The sequence below is a fragment of the Tachysurus fulvidraco genome, chromosome 23, assembly GCF_022655615.1.
Source record: "Tachysurus fulvidraco isolate hzauxx_2018 chromosome 23, HZAU_PFXX_2.0, whole genome shotgun sequence".
Classification (NCBI taxonomy): domain Eukaryota; kingdom Metazoa; phylum Chordata; class Actinopteri; order Siluriformes; family Bagridae; genus Tachysurus; species Tachysurus fulvidraco.
Window position 1 is genome coordinate 9,221,524 of NC_062540.1, and position 24,477 is coordinate 9,246,000.

Below are 24,477 nucleotides of genomic sequence, written 5' to 3' on the forward strand. Positions count from 1 at the left end.
TTTCCCACACACATTTTATGTTACCCTCCAGTTCTTTTGGCAAGTCAATTACCTCTACTACATGTATGTTGTTTACATCAGAGTTCATTTTATAAACAATTCATTAGACACGGATCTATTTCAGGTTAAATTCATAATATCAGGATTTCAGTGGGTCACAGGTTTACATACATCATGGTGACTGATTTATTACAGTACGGAAAATTCCAGAAATTGATTTAATGACTTTTGTAAGCTTCTGATTTTATAAACCTACCTTAAGCGTCCATCATCATGTTGTCTGGACATTTTCTAGAAAGAGGACTAGTGCACTAAGTGACATCATGAAGGGGGTTATTTGGGAAATACTGAATCAGCTCTTCAAGGAATCAGCCAGAAAGATAAACTCGGTCGTTCAAAGTTCCTAAAGTCAAGACTGGGTTAACAAAGTGGCTTAAAAACAATAAAAATGAAATACTGGCATGGCCATCACAAAGCCCTGAAGTGATTTTTATAGGAAATTTGTAGAATGAACTGAAAAGCATTTCGGGAGGCCCATAAATCTGACTGATTTAGACTACTTGTGTAAGGAGGAATTGGCAAAAAATTATAAGTAGTATGAGAAGCTTGTTGAAGGCTATCCCAAACATTTAAATAATGCATCTAAAAGTCAATGCCACCAAATACTATTCATGTGCATGTAAACACCTCACCCACTGAAAATCTATAGTATATGAAAGCTGAAAGAAATCTCTCATAGCAATTATTCATTGAAATAAACTCTTATCAAAATAAAGTAGATACCACTATTGTGTGGTAACATGAAATGTGTGGAGAGTAAAACTGCGTTTGAATCCATTAAATCCAGGTGTAGGTAAATTTCACCTAGACATGTGGTAGCCACAGGGATCTAGTATACAGGCACATGCTCTGGTGGTCTTATAAGTCACTATTATTAAGTCACAAGCATTATTTTTCTCCTTAGCTCTTTTTGTCCTTACTTAGTAGTGATAAAAATATTCTGATGTCATTTCCCCTCAATTGAATTATCCTATATACACATACGCTGTAACATCTTATTTGTTGAGTTGACTTGAGTGTGGCTAGAGGTTTATTTTAGGTAAATGATCTTTTGCATAGGTTTACAAAAGTAAATTAAGGATAAGAAGAGTTAATACAATAGGTTTAAAGCCAAAGTAAAGTCAATGCATTATAACTCATTATCTATTTATGGTCACTAGGGAAAAAGGGATATAAAAACACAAAGCAACTACAATATAAGAGCCCATCATGTTTTAACAGTGAAGCCTGTTAAAGCTAAGCGGCACGTTGCTACAATAAACTGTATGTCAATACAACCTAATAATGCAAATAAATTAAGCAAAATAATTTATCTGCACTGAACCTTACAGAATGCCTCCAGAATGAACAACTAAGAGTGTACAAAATTTTCAGAAAACATGTGTGTGTGTCTGTGAATATTTGTAATCTGTTGCTGAGGTACACTCTATGGTCCTGAAACCACTGATGTACAGAATGAGCTTTTTCTGCTCACACTATCCAATCTGAATGCTACCACAAGAGAAGCAGAAATACTAGAATGCTTTTGAGTGGGTTGTACTTGAAATCTGTGTCTGTGTAGGTGTTTGAATGAATGAGCAGGCCATAAGAATTGCTGTCAGTGCTTCATTCACTGAAAAAATAAATAAAGCAAATCTTAGCCTTTTATAAACACACATAGGAAATATCAGCAATTACAATTTGCAAAGTATCTTTTACAGTGTACTGATACAGCATGATGCGGCATGAACCCATAGTGTAGTTTCAACCAGTTTACCTACTGAGCATGTCAAATACAACACAGTTAAACTGTAGCATATTCAGAATGTCTTTACTGTTTACACTAAACATTCTTATATTTGCTCAGTGATTCTATACATGCTGCTTAAGAGCAACTTAAAAGTAATTTCCACCAGACTGTCTCTCCTCATTGTTCCTTTCTGCCTCCCTTCCCCCTCTTTATTCCTTTACCCCCCCACCCCCTTCTCTCTCTCTGTCTCTGTCTCTCTCTCTGTCTCTCTCTCTCTCTCTCTCTCTCTCTCTCTCTCTCTCTCTCTCTCTCTCTCTCTCTCTCTCTCTCTCTCTCTCTCTCTTGTCTCTCCCAAGCTCAAGCTCTATCCTATTCTCTTTAGGCTGCGTCACAGTGATGCTCTTACAGTTTAACACATACAATGCCTCAGTGGGTGACTTCAGCATCTACTGAATCATTACCACCCAGCAGAGCCCGGCTAATGTCGACAACTATGAACTGTTATGAATCAGCCTTTGAATAGACAATGGCACTTCCAGAACATTCTATGCTATTAGAAAAAAGCATTATCCCATCCCTCACCTACAGACATTATTAGCACTGTTGTAACTGGGTGCAGTGCATCTATTGAAGGTCACCACTGATCACTGATCAGCCATGACCGACTCTCTATGAAGACTTCATAAGACATTTAAGAGTGTTTTCCCCCCTCTATTCTGGCCTGCATGTTGAACTATAAAAAGAAGTGTTATACCTCAATGCTACTTTTAAACAGAAAAACCTGATTATTAAATGACTGTTTCTCTTTTTCAATTAGTAGAAACCATCTTGCCCCAAGAAGGGCTATGTCAGTGTGACTCTTGGTTCATGACCATCTTTGAAGTAATTGCCCAACAAAACTTATTGTGGATGTTTATTGATACTACGCCAAATCGAATAAGGTGTTGTAGTCACTGTAGTCATTGTGAAAGGAGACACTAAGGGTTTCATATTGCACATTTTTAGAAACACACTTCTAGTTATAAGCAGGACTATCTCATAGTTTACATGGAATGAATCATATTTTTGTTGCAAGCATGGTGAGTCCTCTGAATCTCAAATTGCACCACTGAGTGTACTGTGTTTTAACAAATTGCATAAACTGATGAATCATAGGTTTCTCCCAGCAGGCTGTTGGATATCAAGCTGCTTAGTGCTTTTAATAACAGTTAATTGATTAAATATTTCAAAGCCTAGATCCCAATGCATAGTGCAAAATGCCAAAACAAATTCTCCAAGGCATGACCTGCTCAGACATACAGAAGCTCCATATTGTGAGATCAAGTTGACATTTGCAAGTGTAGTGCTAAAATTAACTTTGGTTCAAAGCACATGAAGCCTGTTAAACAGACCCAAACATCAAGCAGGGAAAAATATTCATATAAAAAAATGTTCACCTGTATTGCTTGGGTTTGATATAATGAGATACTTTACATACAGCCAGCTATTTTTGCTACTGTGTACCTAAGATCAATGGGTTTAAATTATCATATTAGCAGCTACTTTGAGATAAATAGCAGATGATTTTAAAATGAATAGCTAATCAACAGTCTCTGATTATATTTATATCACGATTCTGTGTAGTGTATTGCCTGATATTTATATCCTGAATGCTGTATTCTCTCTATACATCTCGGTTGTTGTTGATGTTGTTTTTTTTACATCAATTTCTCACAATATTGCAATTTGACAGTTGATTTTCACTAGCTGGTCCTCACCTGTAATATGACAGCAGCCAGGGAGGGTGCTGGAGGTTCTTCCTCCAAGACTCATGAAAATGTTTAATGCCAATTTCCTCATACATGGGCTAATAAAGGCCTATACTTGGAGATGAATTGGAAGGGCATTGGTGGCTCTGGGTTACTGATTAGAAGTCGCTTGAGGTTCAAGCGACAGCAATGCCAAGCAGCCACGTTTCTGTCCTTGAGCAAGGCCCTAAACACTCCGGAGTAATGTCATTCCTCCCACCCAGAGAGCACTGCCATTTTTGCTTGCTTTGACTCCTGGTCTTAGTGGGCTATGGCATCTTTCGGAGCTTTCCCGTCGTGCACACACACACACACACACACACACACACACACACACACACACACACACACACACACACACACACACACACACACACTGTACACACACACACACTCACGTCACTTGAAAAAAAACTGCAAAAGAACTGCACACAGACACACACACACATTTGTGCACACTGAAGACTTTCAAAAAAATTTTATCTTAAGACAATAAATATATATGGGATGTCCATTAAAATTGGTTTGACTGGATAGCCTGAGTTTTAGTTGCAGCCAAGGAACAAATCTCTGATTCTCAGAAACATGAATCAGAGAGTCGATGACATCTAGCTGCATAAGACCTCCTATCCCTCCTATCCTCTCTCACACACACAGCAGAAAAAGACACACTGTCAAACACATAATCTGCTCCTTGCTACATCTCCGGGGAAGCTGCTGAGCTTGTTGTTTTGTTCTGTCTTCACACCTGAAAAAAGACAGAAGTCAGTGGACTACAGGGGATGAGGAAAGAACTCCTCATGTATAGTAGACGTGACTGAATAATTTGTGCATTGTTAAATAAAGTAAGAGTGGGAGTTCTGACTTGGAATGTCAGATCATTAAGATGCTAGATAGATAGATGGAGATGCTAGATCATTAACACAATAAACACAATGAAACAAACAAACTTGGTGGGTTCAGATTTACATTCTTCACTCTCCTTACTGTAATTACTGTATAATTCAAAATATTTATAGGATAAATTTCTGTTAAAATAACTGAATAATAAAACAGCAATTTAAGGTCTTACATATTGCATCTTCTTTTTATATGTTGAAAGTTTCGTATCTGTTTTATATAGACTATACGCAGCATAGTTTTTGCCAGCTATTCATTGATTGGAATCTTAGCTGCATTTCAGGTGTATTCACTGCAAAAGGCCACGGATATTTCCTTATATTAGTGAATGGCAGCAACCTCTGTTCAGATAAAGAGTACCTTCTGAAGAACGCAGATATTTTTGTCACTTTCCCATCAATATTGCATTGTGTCTGCTATATTAGGGTACAAGCTGCATCACGACACCTGCTGACCCTAGTGATTCTATGATCTCATCTTTCACAGCTCAGCTCACTTTGAAGCCATTATGCTGTAAAACAGGTTGATAGAAATATCCCACAATGTCATTTTATAAGTCTTGAAAAAATTAAGGAGTTAAATAGAAAATACTAAGATTCATGATTAAATCATATATGAACAGGTTGAGTGAAAAAGCTATATTTCTCATTCATCCATCATAAACTGTTATAAATTCTGGGGTGAGACTGAATGCAAAGGGTCAGACTGATTAAGGGTCAGACTAAATGCAAAGCTTTGAACTGCACATTATATCACACAATATACAGCACCTTGCTTTAGTGAACCAGCACTCTCTTGAAATGGTTTTAGAAGCAAGTGATGAGTCATAGCCCACCTCTAGGAGAAAAGTGGCTAGGATGCATTTCTGACTAGCACTCAGGGACATAGGCCCCAGTGACAAATCTGTATTAAAATCAGTCCCAAAAGACAAATGAGTGGGAATTAAAACACCTACAAACAGCAGCATTTCAGGATAACCTCAATTAACAGGCACTAAACAGGGTTTTAATACTGTCTTTTGCCATACATGGTTTAATAAATCTCAGCAGCATAATTACCACCAAATAAATATTGCCTAAGGAAACAGAGTTTATGTTTAATTATGTATTAATTAGTGATGTTACATGGTGTTATCTTTGTGAATTGTTAAGTGTCCTAATCATCCTGGTATTCTGTGTATCAGACTGTATCATAATAATAAAAAGGTTATCACTCATTAGGAGCTGTAAATAAATTCCACTCATATACTATGTGGACTGTGTTCAGTCACATTTCATATATAAGATCTGTGTAAAAGCTGAAGGAAACAAAAATGATCTATTTTAAAGCATTTGGTGGCAGCAGCCCAAGAGTCCTCCTACATGCGCTGCTGTTCATTCTGACACCTTGCTCTCTGACATTTTTCACCTGTTGTCACTGTCATTCAGTCCAGCTTTTCCTGCAAATAGGCTAATCTGCTTCCTTTAATATAAGCAGCATGCTTAAGAATGTAGCAGGAGGTCCTCTGTGAACCGAACTGAAGACACTTTAATGAGAGAATCCAGACTGAACATAATAACTGTGAGGTCCTCAGGAACCAAACTTGAAATAAATGTTTTACTTCTGCTCAAAATATTGCTGGTGCTTATTCAAGAGCAGAGAAACTATCTGCAGTCCCAAGATCAAGAGCCATGGTTAATGTGTGACATGATGACAGACAAGTTTAGCCCAACAGTATGATTCAATATTAAATACTACATACTGTACATGTGTTGTTGTTTTTTTACGTAAACCAGGAGCTCCCACAGGAGAAAGAACAACAGCCTTTAAAGAACTTCATTGTATGGATAAGAGCAAGCACTGAAAACTTTCCTCCAATTCTGCAGCAAGTCTCTTGCACAACCAAAGTGCATGCTAGAGTATTGGAACATGGAGTTAAGCTTTTTAATTAATTATCACTTGGTCAAGGGAGAAACTGATCCATTAACCACATTACCTTATACTATCATAAGTCAATGAGAACCAAGAGTCATTATCAAACCTCAGAAGACTCACTCTATTAATCTCCTCTCAGCTTCTTTCTAATCACTTCTGGCATATGTGTTTTTTCTGGAAGTTACAATTAATTATAATTTCTATACGCCATACATATTAAAATTAATAATTTTTAATAAAATAGAGAGTAGCCTTCTCGACAGAGCTGTTAATCATAATTTCCCCAAGAATAGCACAGATTAAACTGTTCTCTATGAGTCACACACACCCCTTGAATACTGTCATGTATGAAATATATGAAGCTGCTTCCCACTTGGGGTGATATTAATACCTGATCTGCTTGCCAGATTGTTGACCAAAGTCACTTTCACCGGGTATTTTTGCTCACTGGTGTATCACTAGTTTCATAGATATGAACAACATAATCAAGCAGAAACTGCAATGTACCCCGACACAATTCTTCTATTGGCCACACTGTGTAATAAGCCATACTCATCAAGACTACAGAAAGAGAAAGAGTAAGAAAAAGAGTCTGTGCATGCCTACATACACAGACTAACAAACTGGGGTGCATTACAATTGTGCCTTTGTGCTGGACACCTGCTGAGTGTCAAGTGTGCCAGAACAAGAGGGCCTTGCTTCATTAGCACTGAGGTCACAATCAGGATTAAATTGTTAATATGGATGGCATGACTTATTTTTAAGAATGCATGTATATGAGTTTATTGAATTTGAGTTTGCAAATTTCAGTATAGTACCAATTTAACTTTACATATGGCAATTGATTTGCTACAAGTTTCTTAGAATAACCCATTCTGTTGGTAAAGCAAGTCACTGTATTTAAGTGTACTGTACAAAACTTCATTAAGGGTCTTTATGCTAGAGTATAAGCAATACTGTGCATGGGCTATGTACTGCGCATCAGACAGAAGGTTAAGAAACCATGTGAATAGTGCAATTTGGACATCGTGTATGTCAGAAAAGTGCTTTCCAGTGTATGAAGTCCAATTTCCACCAATCCTTATCCTTATCCTCATACTGACTGACTTATTCCTGTCAATGCTTCATCCTTGTAGAGGCAACAATGCGCAGTCGGCAAGTGATAAATAGCATCAGGCATCAGATCCCCAGCCATTCCTACGGCTTAATATACTGTACAACCATTATTCTGTATTTACTGAACAAACCTGATCTTATATGAGGATAGATGATAGGCTGTGGCACTATAGAAAGACAAAGGATATGCCTCTGTCTTGAGTGAAAATACAAAGCAACACAACCCGTTCTGTCTGCTTCATCATGGAGTAAGAGAGTGACATCCATAAAGCAATCATATTATTACAGAGCATGATCAGATGTGCATTGATTTGTGTTTTTTTTTTCCAAAGCCTGAGCTCGAAGACCATCCTGGTGATTTAATTTATCCTCTTTCAATGTTCTCGCGCTCTCCGTTTCGCAACATCAGCACCGCTTAAGTAAATGCCTCTTTAACGCCGGTTAGAGAGTCCATTGCGCGCAGAAACTGAAACGCGATTCTCTTTCAGCACTCGTGCTAATGGCATCCGACGGCAATAATAATTCATATTGGCTCACCTGCACTGTGTGTGGAATCGATGCCCGACTCGCTGAGGATGTTCGGGTCACTTTGAGACCTGCCTCTGTGCAGCATGCATTTGTCGTCCGAGGAAGCCATGGAGGACGCGGTACAGCGCAGGGATTATAAATAAAAAATATGTTGAACTGTAAGAGGCAGTCAAGGTCAGCTCATAGAGAAGGTGAAGGCGACGAGATTCGGTCCAAGCATCCGGCGAGCATGCTTGTACTGGAAGCGCAGGCAGTGTGTGTGAGTGTGTGCGTGCGTGCGTGTGTGTGTAAGGAGAGAGAGAGAGAGAGAGAGAGAGAGAGAGAGAGAGAGAGAGAGAGAGAGAGAGAGAGAGAGAGAGAGAGAGAGAATTAATGAATGAATGCCCTCCTGTAGATTACACAGAGAGAGTGTGCAGGGATTTGCATGAGCTGTTATTGTTGTAGGAGTTTTGTTCAGCCCACTGGACAGCGTCAACTCTGGTTTTTGTTTTATGGGCCTTTATTAATGGGGCGTTTTATTTAAATGGCATAGAACGTATGTACACAATTGAAATAGCCCTAAATCATCCCAGTGGTTGCAGGCTGACACTACAGGCCTACAGGCACAGGCTTGGGTTACAGCTGACTATGATAAAATGGTGTTCAAAGTATAGTGATACAAATCGTTGACTGTATGTATGTTATTCCAGAGAGGCACGGATTTTAAACCCCAGGCGCTTAATCTGTGTTTTTTTTTTTTTATTAATTTTTTTATTTTCTTTTACAAAATTTCTATCTATCTATCTATCTATCTATCTATCTATCTATCTATCTATCTATCTATCTATCTATCTATCTATCTATCTATCTATCTATTTGTCTGTCTATCTGTCTGTCTGTCTGTCTGTCTGTCTGTCTATCTGATACTTTAGGATCTGTAATCTAGGATTTTGTTAGAAATAAATTAACAGATTAGAAAACATTTAAACTATTTATATTTAAAGCATAAAAATTAAACGTAAAATAATCTTAATATTTTAATATTCAAGACTGTATTATTTCTTTAGGATGTTGACCATAACTACATTGTACAAAAGGTCAGATTTCCCTCCTCTTTTATTAAAGTATGTGTTCAGAAACACGCTGATGGTTTCGAGCTAAATTGATAATATGGTTTTGCACAAACCATCTCATATTGAAAATTGAATTTCATGTAATAATAATAATTACAATAATAATAATAATAATAATAACAATAATAATAATAATAATAATAATAATAATAATAATAATAATAATAATAATAATAATAATAATTAATGTAAATATTTATTTATTTATTTATTTATTTTCATTTTTACTAGTAGTCAGTATTTTGGCCCGCACTGTGTACATATGTATTTGTATGTAAAAAAAAAATATAAAATGAAATAGTATTTTCCTTATTTAATTATTCATATTCCTTTGGCCCTTTGTAGGACAGACACCGTGCATATGACAGCGTTCTGCACAGACCTACGCCATGATGATCGGATAAACACACCCTCCTTTCATTGGTTAGCTCAGATGACTGCAATACGGAAGCGCAGTTGAAAGAAATCCTTCCTCGCAAAAAAATGGCGCCGCGCAAGTGGGCTTGGTCTGCGGTGTTTATTTGGATATTTGTCAGTCTAATCCTTACTTGTAAATGTGACCATGTGGAAAACTCAAACGAGTCAGACAGAGGAGATGAAGTCGACCAGCACGTTGAAGAAAGCAGAAATGAGGAGGTTCAGGCTGAACACGAGACAGACGCTGCGTTTAAAGGCACCGACGCTGAATCTGGGATGAATGATAACAAATCTTTCACAACTAAAGACACCTTTCAGGAGGAACTAGTGATTCGTCCCCTTCATTCAGGAGACATCTATGCGAGTTTCCAGTTTCGCACACAATTGGAAACGGATTTTTTACAAGGAAAGAAAGGTTGTCTTTAGGCCACTGAGTGCATTATAACTGTTTTTGTTTTCATAAAGTCACCTCCATCCCTTTTATAATAATAATGCAACAAATTATCAGCAATAAAAAATCACCAAGTTGAATATGTAATCCAAGAGCAGTGTCATACTGAACCTGCAGACACACACAGTATATGTCCTAAGAGATGTACTTACATGCTGTTTTTTTTTTTCCTTTCTCTCTCACACTTTCCTTAGTGTCCCATTACCGGCTCTTCCCAAAGTCCCTGGGCCAGGTGCTGTCAAAATTCTCAGTGCGAGAGCTTCACATCTCCTTCACCCAGGGCTACTGGAGAACCATGCAGTGGGGGCAGCCGTTCATTCCTGCTCCTCCTGGAGCCGAGCTCTGGGTTTGGTTCCACGACACAGTGCTGGAGTATGTAGAGTTAACGGCAACGATTGTCATTTCCCATCATTATTACAATGATTTCTAAATTGATATATGGTAATAATGTTAGACCATTTAATGGGTAGCAGGAGAACATCTTTGAAATGGGAAGGATTTATTCCAGTAAGAATGTGCATAATGTTTCGGTACTGATGTAGGCGTGGATCAGAAACCATGACCTTAAAAAAGCTATAAAAATGCTGTATATTTGTAGGCTATTATGGCTTTAATTGAAATAGAAAATTATTATTACAATTTTAACAGTACTAATACTGTTTAATTTGAATTTGTTTTTTTTTTTTAGTGTTGATGAGAACTGGAAGGAGCTCACCAATGTTCTGTCAGGCATCTTCTGTGCTTCTTTAAATTTCATTGACTCAACCAACACTGTGGAGCCTAGTGCCTCTTTCAAACCCCTGGGACTGGGAAATGGTATGAGTATGTCATTCATTTTAAAAAATGCGTTTTATTTTTTAATTTTTTTTGGCTGTTTTTCAAATTTGTACATTTGTCCTTTTTTTTTTTTTTTTTTTATACAGTAACTGATCATCGTTTCCTTCGTTACGCCACATTGCCAAGGGAAATTGTGTGTACAGAGAATCTGACCCCTTGGAAGAAGCTTCTTCCTTGTGGCTCCAAGGTAATTGGTCTTCCTTTTACCACCATTACCACTCCTTGTGATCCAGTATGTTTTTATTTATTTAGGTGATTTGAAAAGTCTAGTAGAAATAAGTCTATAACAGGGGGCATGTAATATTTGTCACTATTTATAGTTCAAGATTGCATTAATGCACAATGAATACATTATCTGTTTAATATTACAATATTTACCTGAAGGTTTTTGGACATCTGACACCCATATGTGGATCTTTTTGCCACAAAATTGAAATCACACAATTGTCTAAGATGTCTTTGCATGGTGTAGCGTTAAAATATCCCTTCACTGGAACTAAGGGGAAGACCCTGAACCTGTTCAAGCAAAGACATTGTTTGTCAAGGTTGATGTAGAAAAAGTTGAGTGGTTTGCACAGAGAACTGAACTCAACCCAAATAAACACCATTGTGTTGGTTGAACTGCACTTCATACCTTCTCACCTGACTTCAGTGCATTCACTACTGCTCTCGTAGCCACCACCATGTTCCAGAATCTATTGGAAAGACTTCACAGAAGAACAGCAGCAGTTAAAGTGGGGACTAACTTTAACTAAGTTTTGCTATGGCATGTTCAACAATTATGGGACGATAATGACAAATTGACAAATGTGTAGTAGAGAAGATTTAATAATGCCAGTTTATGGGCATGTTTTTTGGCTGAACTATTTCAGGATTGCTCCAGGAAGCTTGGCTTTACACCATATACAATAGTTAAAGTCTTTACTATAATATAATTTATAGGTTGTTTTATAAATATATGGTACAGCAGATCTAGTCCTGTTCCTAAACATAATTCAGACAATATTGTCTTCAATGTTTGTTTGATTTTGTGTGGCTGTAGGTATGAAGTATTATGTAGTTCATGGAAGCCATCATGTACATACTAATTTTGAGCTCATTTTACTATCAACTTTTGAAGAAAATCAAATTTACCATTACTTTACTACTTGTTATTTTTGAAGTATTTCATAGTTCATAGGTAGTTATCAGAAAAGCATGCTAACATGCTAAATTTCAGCCCATTGTATAATTTTTTGACAATCACCCAATAATTTTGTTAGCATATTTATGTCGAGCGTTGTCTTCCCAGGCTGGATTAAAGCTTCATAGGCAGGGGTAACTGCAGCTCATGGGTTATTTCTACTCAAATGACACAAGACCTATCCAACAGAAAATAGTTTTGTTCAGAGAAAAAAAAAATAGAGGAAACATTGCTTATGATTCACAGCATGGTAATTAACTTAGCCTTCTTTTCTGTATGCAGGCTGGTCTAGCAGTGCTGATGAAGTCGGAGAAGCTTTTCCACAGCAGTTTTCACTCAGAGGCTGTGCATATAAGGCCCATCTGTAAGGTAAGGTCTCTTAAATCTTATAAAACAAGTGCTTTTATAGAAACAATCATATAAACCCTTCAACTGGGGCTAGCAATTGGCAGCCCAGTTACAGGGTGTGGACTTATCCTCTATTTCCTGTAACATTACAAGTACAGTATGTATGATATAGTTTTATTATTTTTTTTAAACACATTTATTTGTAAGATTACAAATATACTCATTATTATTGTCATTATATTCAACTTTTCAAGTTCACGAGTGTGTGTGCGCAAGCGAGCACACGAGTGTGTGAGCATGTGTGCACAAGCGCATGCATGTGTGAGCCTGAATGCTTGTGTGTCTGAGCATGTGTGAAGATATGATTAGAGTGCCCCTGATTTAAGTGTATGAATGAGGGACTGTGTGTTTTTAAATTCATTCATTCATTTTCTACCGCTTATCCGAACTTCTCGGGTCACGGAGAGCCTGTGCCTATCTCAGGCGTCATCGGGCATCAAGGCAGGATACACCCTGGACGGAGTGCCAACCCATCACAGGGCACACACACTCTCATTCACTCACACACTACGGACAATTTTCCAGAGATGCCAATCAACCTACCATGCATGTCTTTGGACCGGGGGAGGAAACATTCACCTCACACCTCCAGGGTTGGGGGTTCGATTCCCGCCTCCGCCTTGTGTGTGTGGAACTTGCATGTTCTCCCCGTGCCTCGGGGGTGTTTTAAATTGTCTGATTTTTCATGTAGCTCTGGTGTTGTGCGATAATTAAAAATATTAATGATTAAAATCTGAAGTATTTGATTACGCTACATTGCCCTGAGTTGGAGCGTCGTAGCTGACAAACCTGTTGATTTCAGCATACACATTTAGCTCTATTAAGTATTGCTGTATTTTATCTTCTCTTATCTTCTCTTAGGATCGGCAGTGTTCAGACACAGCATGGGAACTAAGACAGACCCTAAGTGTAGTGTTTGATCTCTACACCTCTGGCCAAGGCAAAAAGGGTAAGAGTAACATTTCTTTTTCCTTGTAGTATTTTCTTTCAGCTACATATGACAGACTAGAACTTGCAGCACAAGTGTATACATATACATACTTAAAATATACATACTTTTTCTCAGATTGGTCCCTTTTCAAGATGTTCTCTCGCACTCTGACCGAGGCTTGTCCTCTAGCATCTTCTAGCAAAATCTATGTGGATGTCACAGACAACCCTGAGGTAACTTTCTAGCTTTGAACTGTGGTGTTATTCAAAGGGCAATGTGCTGCCATCACTGACAGAGCCGCCTGTTTAATTTTCTAAACATCTGCCATGTGTTATTTTTGTCCTTTTGCAACACAGAATAGCTAAAAAAAAATAAATACGCGTGACGTTATTTGAAACACACACTGTATTATACAACAATTTTAGAGCTATGGAAAATTACAGATGAACCAACATCTATTTTTAATCACAATACTGTTCATTTTTTCCACTGCACATTATGACAAACATTTGCATGTAGCAAAGGTTATGTTAATGATAGATTAGAATCAATTCAATTTTTTTAAGAAAAAACGGGACAATGTTGGCAGCCATATGTGCCTACTTGATGGTACTGCTCTGAGTTTTTTCTGAATATGTCTATGATCATGTCTATATTAATGAACAACACTAAGTTTCAACTGATTCACTCAGTAAAACAATATGTAATTAAATGTCCACACAAGTCTGGTTTGAAACCTGTCACAAGACACACAGGCATTTTCCCCACAGATCTTATGCTTCAGTTTAAGATCATCTCATATCAGGTTTTAGCTAAGAATTAGCACTAGCTAATTAGGTTAGCTAATCTGATTATACAGTAAAACTGAATTGACTTCCTTTAGAGTGTGGTCTGAGAATATTTCACTACTTTTTTGAGATCGTCTTTGCTTGGCACGGTGTCCATGTTCACTTTACTAGTCTAGGTCTAGCTTATATTTCTGCAATCAGAAATTGTTCCTGAGTTAGTAAGATAAAAATATATATCTGTTTCTTATGTAAAATCCATAATTGCCGCACGCTCATTTTTCTTGGAAATCACTCACAGTAAGAGGGATTGGATTAAAATTCCCTTATATTACCACATAACATTTTGGGAATTGAGTGGCAGCTCTATTCATCTTCTTCCTCTTTCTAAAATGCCATTGAATGGGTTTTTCCCCTGCAGTTGTAATGCTACATCGTTTCTAATAATTATTTGGGACTTTATTGCTGACTACATTATTTAGACTATTAATACATTGTCTTAGAATTTGGTCTCAACCAGTTGAGGATGACTTACCTCACTCATTCTCACAAGCTAAAGTGATAGCAGCATTACCTTCCTCAACATGTATTATTACAGCATGCATATTGTCCGGTCAAATTTGGTGGCAGCCTTTAAGGAGCCCAAGGTCAGAATTGCATCAGATTACATCCTATGCATGTCATATGCAGTGCTGTTGCTAAGGAGTGGAATGGTAGTAACGGTGCTGGCTCATCAACACTTGTACCTAACACTGTCAGATGGCTGTGACCTGCATGCACAAGACTCTCTTCTTGACTTCATTGTTTGGGCAGTCAGCTGAGACCATCTTTTAAGCATTTCAGAGTGAAATTATATAGAATCTCACCTTGCTGTGCAGGTGAGCGGTGAAGAGCCCCATGCAACAGCCAGTATTCTCTTCAGGGAATATTGCTCGAGTGCAGAAGGCACTTTAACAAACCCCAAGCCAGTTAGCCTGGAGTAAAGGTCCTACATCTGGATTTAAAAAGGGCAAGCAGCATTTGCAGCATAGAGACACTACAGTCTCATCTGGAATGCTACTAAAGGGTTCAAGAACTGCAAGAAAATTACCTCAGCAGTTAGAGACTGTTGCAACAGTATGATAATTTAAATATATTCATTAACATAAAATCAGGGAAAAGATGCAAATTATTTGGTGCTATAGTAACTGATACATACTTGGATTGTTCTTAACAACAGGAAGATCATGAGAAAAGAAGAAAAATAATTACAGGCATGAAGCTGACTTCAGATTTGCAGGTCCTTGCCAGTGTTGTATTTTTTTCTGACCTACAGGGAGCAGTAGTTATAAGCATAATATTTTTTCTCTCCTCTGTGTGCTCATGTTGTGTTGCTTTCATATATCAATCAGGGTGAGCTGTTTGACCTGAGCCCAGCCACACCTACCCTTGACACCACTGTTGTTCTGGGGGATCGCAGGACTTATGCTGTGTATGATCTAACCAAAGCAGAGACTTTTGGCCAGCTACGTTCTCTCAATCTCTTAATGCGCTGGAAAGGAGAAGGCGGTAAGTGTATAACTACTCGAATTCATCCGCCAGACAGCTTTGTCGCTGGCTTATTAACATCAGGCATGTGGTTTGGATGTGGCCTCTTAAGTGAGGGGGAAAATGTAATGTTCCGTAACAGATGTGTGTGCCACTGTGTTTGATTGTCCTCCATATTACAAGGGGTTAAAAAAAAGTATTTAATTAATTTTAAAAAATCTTAAAAAAAGAGACAAGTGGAGTTTAATATTAAAATAGCAGTGAAGAAGAATAAAAGTGTTCTTAAAATTGCTTAACTCCATTCATTCACATCCAAATCCATTCCCAGAAAAACAGTGGCCCTTATTCATCAAAGTTGTGCAGAAACAAATGCAGTCTGAGTGAACAAAATGAGGTATGAATGAAGCTCTATCTGATTCATGCATCATAACAAGGGGTGATTTGAGTAAACCTTATGAATCAACTTCTACTATGTGAAAACCCATTAATTATGTCATGCAACTAAGTGTTATGAAACACACCCTAATCCTTAAATACATTTAATGTAGGAATTACAGGAACGCAAACTTGAATGGGACAATGCTAATTAAGAATGTAACTGTCATTCTTTGAATACTAAATAATCTCCTAGGGAGATAAATATCATGTCGTTATGAATATAAGCCTGTTTGTCATTGACCAAGATGTGGGACGCCACTGTTGTGCATTTCTGGTAGGTGAGTTGCTGGCAGAAATGAGCCATGTCACTTCATAACATCCTGGTAATTGATGTCACAATGTTGTCTGAATGGATCAGTGCATTGCAGTGTCTCAGGACAGGTTCCAGTCAGGTGATTTGTTCTGATCTCAAACCAAAGAACAATAAAGAACCCAAGGGCTCAGCAACTGGAGTCAGTGGGATTGACATTCTGCTGTTAGCAAATTTAGGTAAAGTTGCAGCGAAAAGCAAATGGTACAGAGAGAAAGAACCACTCAGCCTCGGTTGTTGAACTGTGTGAGCCATAACCCCAAATTGGATGGCATAAGTTAGAGTCCAAGTTCAAGTCCAGTTCAAGTGTTCAAGTTGTGTTTATTGTTTTTTTGTTGTTGTTTGTTTTTTTAAGAACAATTATTTAGGTGCTAAAATAAAGCACTAATGAGTAACAGTACTGCTGTAGTGAACAAATCAACAAATATTCTCAGAGAAGCCTTAGTTGGATGGAGTGATAGGCAATTACCATGAAATAGTTACTACGCTTACTATGGACTAGAATTTTTATGTAGTGGATACAGACAAGCCGAATAGTGTGTGCACACATTTATTCTTATCAGGATTTTCAGCCGACTTTCAAAAACTCAACAAAAAAAAAGGACCAAGCAAAAGAGTGGCTATTACTAACTCACGGCTTTCACTCTGTCAAACTCCGACAATGCTCTCTCTCTCTCTCTCTCTCTCTCTCTCTCTCTCTCTCTCTCTCTCTCTCTCTCTCCCAATCTCTCTCTCTCTCTGCTGCTAGCAGCTACTGAAAGCACAAAGAAACACACATAAGTAGCCAGTTCAACTGCCTCCTCTCCGTCAGCAGCTGACACTCGACCACGTCACCAGCTCCAACATCATAGTATACAGAATGCACTACAGGACCAAAGACCAAGCATTTATCAGGATAGATTCCCTTTTGGGCTTAAGTCCCTTCTTACTGGAGTTAGTCCACCATTCAGGAATATCAGACTAGGGAAGAATGAGGGGTAAAAGGCGAGAAATCACTGAGCATTGTTATTATCAATTAAGCAAGCAGTTAATGTAGAACCTTATTAAAAATGACTGGGTGACCAGAGCAGCTCAGTATAAAACTGACTCCATGTAAAGTTCTGACCACCTTGGTGAATGAGGTGCAAACACAGAGAAATCAGTATAGAGCTGCACATTTTGATTCAAGTTTTCAGAAATAACATGTTGACACTAAACCTATTTTAGTAGAAGATTTTTTTTAATGTTCTACTTAATTGCTATAATTATTATAATTTCAAATCAGCACGTTTTAGTTTGGTAAAATGTTATACTGGTATTTACACATGCTCTAATCATACATGAATTTGCAACTTAACATACACTATATGCAACTTTGATGAATAAGTCGTAAAATGTATCATGTCTTCTCCACTAAAGATTCAATAGGATTTTGCTCCTTATACAATTACCACCTTATACACCTTATATTACTGAGAATAGTTTATAAAGTTTTTTGGTTTCTGGCATCATCTATTGCAGGAGACATGCTACGTCCAATGCTCCACGCAGAGCGCTATGTGGCAGGGTTTGGACTCCAGAATGGCGAGATACACACTCTAATCTATAACAATCATCCATACCGAGCTTTCCCTGTTCTCCTGCTGGAGTCAGTGCCGTGGTATCTGCGACTATATATTCACACACTCACCATCACCAGCAAGTCACGGGAAAACAAGCCAAGTAAGACCTATTGATTTACCATATGTTTCTGTGATGCCAGTTTTTCCGGTCACTTAATCCAGCCCCAGGACAAAAGCTTTGATTTGCTTTCTTACATTGTTTCATTATATTTGGGGTTGAGTAAAATACATTCACATAAATTAATACAGTTCAAAGGTAGAAATGATTTTATATATATATATAATTAGTAGTATAATAAAGACTACAGATTTTTATATATTGGTTATTGAGGATTACAAATGAGGATTATTTTTGATTACAAATAAGTGTTTCAGAAATCGTCTATTAAAATCTGAGCACTCAATGCAATTTTATAGATTTTTATAAACATTGTGACTGTGATAACACACGTGTGCTTTTAAAATGTAATTTAGTGTATTAGTGTAAAGAATGATTTGTTTGATTAACTGATTAATATATAGTTTCTAGTAGTAGTCTGAGACTTTTAGAAGTCCACTTCAAATCAGTAAACTGGGGTAGCAACCGCAGTGATTCATCAAGCGGCAGGTACTTTAAGTTTTATGGCTCTACCACATCAGCAATTTGTTTTTGAGTTGTCTGTGTGTCTGTCCATTTGTCTGTCCCTCCAGCATCTGGTTAGCACAATATATGAAGAACAAGTGGTTAAATGCTTATAGAATTTATATGAAATTTTCATTTCATATAAGATTTTAGATTTTGGATTTGATCCAAACTGGGTCAATTTGAATAGATTTCATGAATTGTTACACTTCGATTTTCATTTATTTATTTTTCCCCCCTCAAAAGGCTACATTCACTACCAACCGTCAAAAGACCGCTTGCGTCCTCATCTTCTCGAGATGCTCGTGCAGTTACCCCCTCATTCTGTCACTGAGGTGACGGTGCAGTTTGAAAGAGCCCTGCTAAAATGGACAGAATACACTCCGGATCCTAACCATGGTTTCTATGTCGGGTAGGACTCTTTTTTTTTATTTTTTTTATTTTGTATGTCAACGATATACAATTGTTCCATAATCTAATCTGGGCAGAAATAGCTTTGATCTTAACTTTAAGGGATGCAAGTGTGATATTTACATTAAAAAAAAAAACACCCTGTTTGAATCCAAAATTGTCTTCTAGATCATCTGTGATAAGTGCTCTTGTGCCAAGCGCTGTCGCTATGGACATCAACAGCACTCAGGAACGTCCGCTTTTCAGCAGCTTGTGAGTACATTCCTTGTTAGGGATGGCTCAATTTGTTACATGTCCATGTGCAATATGTGAGATGATAGAAAATCCATGTCAAAAGTTCACATTTAAAGGACTAATAAATTAATACAAACAGATGCTATTTGATTGCAGAACAGTAAAGTTAGTGTTAAAATGATTTTCTTTAGACAATAAGAAAAAAAAAAACTTTTCTTTTCCCCATTTAACTTTCTAGTTTCCATACCAAAGAGGAGTCAAGCTACTTTGTGCGTGTCTACACGGAGCCTTTGCTGGTTAATTTGCCAACACCTGATTTCAGCATGCCCTATAATGTCATCTGTCTTACTTGCACGGTTGTGGCTGTGGCCTACGGCTCTTTCTACAACCTACTGACCCGCACCTTCCAGGTGGAAGAATCGAGCCTGCCGCTAGCTAAACGCCTAGCCAACGTTATCCGCCGTATTCGGGGAGTACCACCGCTGTGAAGGACATCAAATGAACTATGGAAATGATTAGGCAGCTTTTACTCTATGGACATCTTTATACTGGGGAATCTCAAGTTCTTGAGCGGAGAGGAGAAGTCAGCAAGAACATTACTGCAACTTAAAGCTTTACTAAGAACCAAATGGTGTAGGTCTATGGTTTTAAGTCTGTTAACACTGGAGAAAACAAACTATTTCAGTTTGTTTTAAAGCAAGAGGGATTAATATACTTCTGGGTATTTAAAAGTGTATGACTGTGTATTCGTATTCCATTCATCTGGAAGACAAACATGAAGCAGGGTGAAATGAGAACCCTTCGAATTAATGTACTTTGGGAATGATCAAGCCATTAATCATTCTGTTTTTCAAGTCCAGTGCAGATTGAGTAAAAATCAAGAAAAAACCTCATTCATTGTGTTATATGAATGTTAATGAATGTTATGAAATTGCTTGCCTTTGGAAGTTTCAAGGCTTGTTTCCTCAAAAAACAAAAGGGCCTTTTATTGGAATGCTGTTCTGACTGTTCTTAGATATGCAAACGAATGCATGTAGGTAGGGATATAAAATGTATTAAATTGACCCTTCTGTTCTTTATAAATCACATGGATGTGTAACCAAATTTAAATTATGAGGTACTCCGTCAGCAAATGGAGCTTTTTACTTAAGTAGTTGGAGAACAAAGTGTTCATCCAGTATTGTTGTTTCTGGCATTCGGTGGATTTCTTTTTGTTCCAGGCAGCGCTTTTAAGCACACTCAGTTGCTTAATCCATTCAAGCAGACAGCATAAATATGAACAATTGGTAATATATAATAATTAAAACTTACAGCACATATCAGTTAATCTTGGAAATTCTAGATTTTTTAGACACTGCAGGTTGCTGACAAGCCTTTATAAACCTCTATGAGTGACTTAAGGCAGCTACATGTGTGTTAGGAGTGTTCATAAGTTAGAAGCTTAAATAAAGGTGTTATTTCTTCATACATTATGCAGATGAGGTTATGCAGAAAAGGTTTAAGATTTCTTACTTATCCCTAGATTGTACTTGTCTGACCTTGGAGATAAATGCTAACCACTATTTCTGTTGTTAGTCTCTCTTTAAGGTAATTGATACCTAAAATTCCTTGTTGTTTTCTTTCCTAAGAACCTTTTCACATGCTGTTGTATTTATTCTGTCTGGCCCTCTAGAGGTTCTGCCAAGCTGTAGGAGACGTTAAACACAGAAGGCCTTTTCTTTGCCAAAGTTTGCCACATATTTTGGTCTCAAGTCGAGACCAAGACGTCTTTTACATTCCTGAACACTGATGCTATTGCTATAATACTTACTAACATCTGTCTTACCAAGACGGTGTGGTTTTGTGAAAAGATAATAAATGTTTCCATTTGTACTGGCACTGGAACATGAATTTAAAACTAACAACAATTCTAAATGTCATGCCTAAAGTTTGCTTTTGTGCTTTAAGAAATAAAATCCTCTGAAACACTGAAACATACCAAAAGATACAATGGGTTTTAATAATGGTGTTACAAAAAAATCAATGGAAAAACATATTCCATTGAATTCATAGGTACATGTCTCAGTCAGAATAAAAATGGTGTTTAAATATAGTTAAATGATCACCAACCTGCTAAGTTTCCAAAAAGTTCAGAATGGATATTATTCACCCATACTCTCATTAACTGAACTATAAGCAATTGTATACACATTTCCTCCCATTGTCATTCAACCACTTGGTTGAGATCTACCTTCCGACATAGTTTATTTGGTTTAAACCTATCAAGGCTGTTTCTGAGGGATTTTACTTGACTTTTTGCACTTAAAAAGGATGATCTCTCAGAAGAGGATTGCTCTTTATTGGTTTGAATGTCTCCATGTACCAAATCTAATTAGCAGGGTTCACTACAAGCATGGCCACATGTAGTCCTGCAGCACTTCTGCTCTCCGGGACACTCTCCATCATGATAGCAATACTCTGCACACATCGGGGTCCCCTTAGGCATAGGGCATCGTCCAGGCTTCACTGTTAAAGACAGACCAAAAACTTGAACACACTGCCACACGTGTAAGTGTGCATATGAATGCTGGAAACACTGAAGTGGACATAAGAAGTAGTTGTGTAGATGCATTTAGAAATGAGTTATAATTCTCAACCTGCATTTATTTATTCTTACATTAAAGTATGTTTTTCATTTTAGTTTGGAATCCATATATAAACTTATTCTTTTGAAATTATTCACCTGTATAAGGGCTGATGCACTCGTGCCCACATCCGTTATGGCAGCATTTCTCCTCATTGGGACAGTCGTTGTCCTTAGTGCAGTATTCAGCACACATGCCCGATCCCCATGTCCGTCGAGGACAGATTCCTGGTTTAACTACAGAACAAGACGACACACTGAAAGCGAAAAATCTGACTGCATCCTAATATCATATATAACCAGTATGGAACAATAACACTACATGGTGGCCACATCCTAAAATTATGTATAACAGGAAATTTCCAAATGTCTCTTTTGTCCTGGAATTTTTTTGTCAGTGCCACTAATACATATAAGGTTCCTACTTTGTACTGTGCATGCTGTGATAAAATGTTCCACTTTTTAAAGACAAAAAGTAAAGAGTTTATTATTTAACACGGACAGTAAAAGACATGGTTGAACCAAAAATCCTCTGTGTATAAAGGTATTTAATGATTTAAAAGGTGTTAAATGACACAGGGGTAGTACAAGATTTACCTCCAGTGTGTATTTCACCTAGAATGGTGTGTTCAGTGTACCTTTAAATCTTCACTCTATAACGTAATCTAATTAAGTCCCTGTTCCTTTATATTATATATAATATCTATATGTAATATATATGTATAATACATTCAGGTCTCTGGCTGAAAGATGTATTTTAAAAGTACAAAAGTCTCCAGTGTAGATATTGTATTATATAGATGTATTATATGCATTATATGATGTATTGTATAGTACACACACACACACACACACACACACACACACACACACACACACACACACACACACACACACACACACACACACTTGAGTAAAGAAGTTGAAGTCCATGTTGCTCTGATCATCCATGCATTAGACGTGTTCAGTATGAAAACTGGCTAAAAGTTTAGTATGAAGCTGATAAAGTGCAGTGTGAGTTGAGAGGCTCTCACCTGTGCAGGTAAGTGCTGCGGCTCCTTTGCTCTGATTCGGCCATTCGTGCAGGGTTAAGAGCACAACAGTAAACACAGAGAGGAGCTTCAGCTTCATTTTTCCTTGCACCGTCTAACAGGACTGAACTGAAGGAAAAGAAGGATGGATAAAGGGAATGGACTGAAGGTGGAAGTGAGCGGTCTGCATGGTCCTTATGCCTGCCGTTTAAAATCCTAAAGTCCCCACTAACCTGAGTGTGCTATGAGTTTGCGTATGAGTGCTGTGAAGACGCTGGTAGACGTTCCTACTACTGTTTGCCATAGTAATAACGTTTATTAATGGACGGTGAGAGTTTGTATGTAGAATTCAGCAGTGGATATATGTGTCATATGATAGGAGATGATGGAGAAGCAGTTTGTTTCCTACGTATCACGAGCGATCTACTGTCTCCAGTCCCATTGGTCGTTGCTTTGCCGAGTCGCTCCATATTTGCATAATGTTTGACTATTGTAAACTTTGTCGCATTGCTGGACACGCCCACTTGTCGTCGTCATGGGTAGTTGTCACTCATATTACCGGGAGTCGGCAGCACATTATAAATTAAAAATGATCTCAGGTTGCTTTGTTGCTACGGGTTTTGTGTGTGTGTGTGTGTGTGTGTGTGTGTGTGTGTGTGTGTGTGTGTGTGTGAGTGTGTGTGTGTGTGGGGGGGGGGGGAGTGGGTGGATGTTTGTGAGGGTGTGTGGGTGAGAGAGAGAGAAAGAGTGAGCGAGTTGGCAATACCTATAGACCTCTATGTAATAGAGTAGCATATAAAAATGTTTTTTAAAAAAATAAATAAATTAAACATATACTATAGTCTTAAATAACGTTTAACTATTTGCATTTTAAAAGAATATCACCATTTATTTAACAAAGATTAAGATGGATATTTGAATTTTATTGAATATGCTGTTAGTTATAAAAGTAACACGTCAACATTTGTTTTGCAGATATTGAAAATTAAAAAATGTTTCTGCAACCAAAGTCAACCCACACACAACTAAAGCCAATCTTCGTTTTTAATCAGGCATGAAAGTTGAATCCAGTTAGAAATATTCTGTCCAAACCAGACAGCACCGGCTTTAGAATCCACACCCAAACTATGATAATAAATGGTCTGAACCGCATGAAATCCTAAACAGAATTATATATATATATATATATATATATATATATATATATATATATATATATATATACATATAAAATAGTGACTAGTGATAGTTTAATAGTGACTTTTACCTCTAGCTTCGTGTTATACTGTCTATAAGTTGTCTAGCATTGAGCAAACCTGAACTGTTCTACTTAAACCTGATTAGTCTATAGTAAGGCAGGCCTACATATAAAAAAAATTGGATCTGTCTCTGCAGAACACTAGCTCTATCAGTGCCTCTATCTATATTTTCAGACCTGCTGAAAATAAAATCTAATGAATGAATGAAAAATAAATAAAGGTGAAATTTGCATTTAGTCTGCAGTCTGAAACCAAAACTGATC

At 37.5% G+C, this 24,477-nt stretch overlaps 3 protein-coding genes across 4 annotated transcripts in view; 1 reads left to right on the top strand and 2 right to left on the bottom strand.

The window, feature by feature from the left end:
• phactr3a (phosphatase and actin regulator 3a) overlaps positions 1-8,330 on the bottom strand; it is a 30,584-nt gene extending 22,254 nt beyond the window's left edge. The window contains exon 1 of the mRNA XM_027144938.2: positions 8,044-8,330. Within this exon, the coding sequence (XP_027000739.2) occupies positions 8,044-8,143 (100 nt within the window). The 5' untranslated portion in view covers positions 8,144-8,330. The remainder of the gene's footprint in view (positions 1-8,043) is intronic.
• Positions 8,331-9,577: 1,247 nt separating this feature from the next.
• pigt (phosphatidylinositol glycan anchor biosynthesis, class T) lies at positions 9,578-20,387 on the top strand. The gene is made up of 12 exons (XM_027144936.2): positions 9,578-9,978; positions 10,209-10,386; positions 10,703-10,830; positions 10,938-11,038; positions 12,317-12,403; positions 13,304-13,391; positions 13,509-13,606; positions 15,550-15,706; positions 17,934-18,134; positions 18,903-19,068; positions 19,236-19,319; positions 19,540-20,387. The coding sequence occupies exons 1-12, from the start codon at positions 9,630-9,632 to the stop codon at positions 19,787-19,789; spliced, it is 1,887 nt and encodes a 628-aa protein (XP_027000737.1). The 5' UTR covers positions 9,578-9,629; the 3' UTR covers positions 19,790-20,387.
• An 889-nt stretch (positions 20,388-21,276) lies between these two features.
• wfdc2 (WAP four-disulfide core domain 2) lies at positions 21,277-23,400 on the bottom strand. Of its 2 annotated transcripts, XM_027144944.2 has the most exons (4): positions 23,189-23,400; positions 22,959-23,084; positions 22,024-22,161; positions 21,277-21,806 (listed from the first exon to the last, which is right to left on the bottom strand). In XM_027144944.2, the coding sequence occupies exons 2-4, from the start codon at positions 23,053-23,055 to the stop codon at positions 21,673-21,675; spliced, it is 369 nt and encodes a 122-aa protein (XP_027000745.1). In that variant the 5' UTR covers positions 23,056-23,084; positions 23,189-23,400; the 3' UTR covers positions 21,277-21,672. The 2 variants fall into 2 exon arrangements, with proteins under 2 accessions (XP_027000745.1, XP_027000744.1); XM_027144943.2 differs by having other exon boundaries at positions 22,959-23,400.
• Positions 23,401-24,477: the final 1,077 nt, after the last annotated feature.

What these genes read in the sequence shown, in the direction of transcription:
- pigt (XM_027144936.2), top strand. Translation starts at nt 9,630, where the DNA reads ATGGCGCCGCGCAAGTGGGCTTGGTCTGCGGTGTTTATTTGGATATTT. An exon ending in ATGTCACAGACAACCCTGAG is followed by an intron (nt 13,607 to 15,549) that starts GTAACTTTCTAG and finishes TATATCAATCAG; the next exon opens with GGTGAGCTGTTTGACCTGAG. An exon ending in GCGCTGGAAAGGAGAAGGCG is followed by an intron (nt 15,707 to 17,933) that starts GTAAGTGTATAA and finishes CATCTATTGCAG; the next exon opens with GAGACATGCTACGTCCAATG.
- wfdc2 (XM_027144944.2), bottom strand. Translation starts at nt 23,055, where the DNA reads ATGAAGCTGAAGCTCCTCTCTGTGTTTACTGTTGTGCTCTTAACCCTG. An exon ending in CGCAGCACTTACCTGCACAG is followed by an intron (nt 22,162 to 22,958) that starts GTGAGAGCCTCT and finishes CTTGTTCTGTAG; the next exon opens with TTAAACCAGGAATCTGTCCT. An exon ending in GTGCATCAGCCCTTATACAG is followed by an intron (nt 21,807 to 22,023) that starts GTGAATAATTTC and finishes TGTCTTTAACAG; the next exon opens with TGAAGCCTGGACGATGCCCT.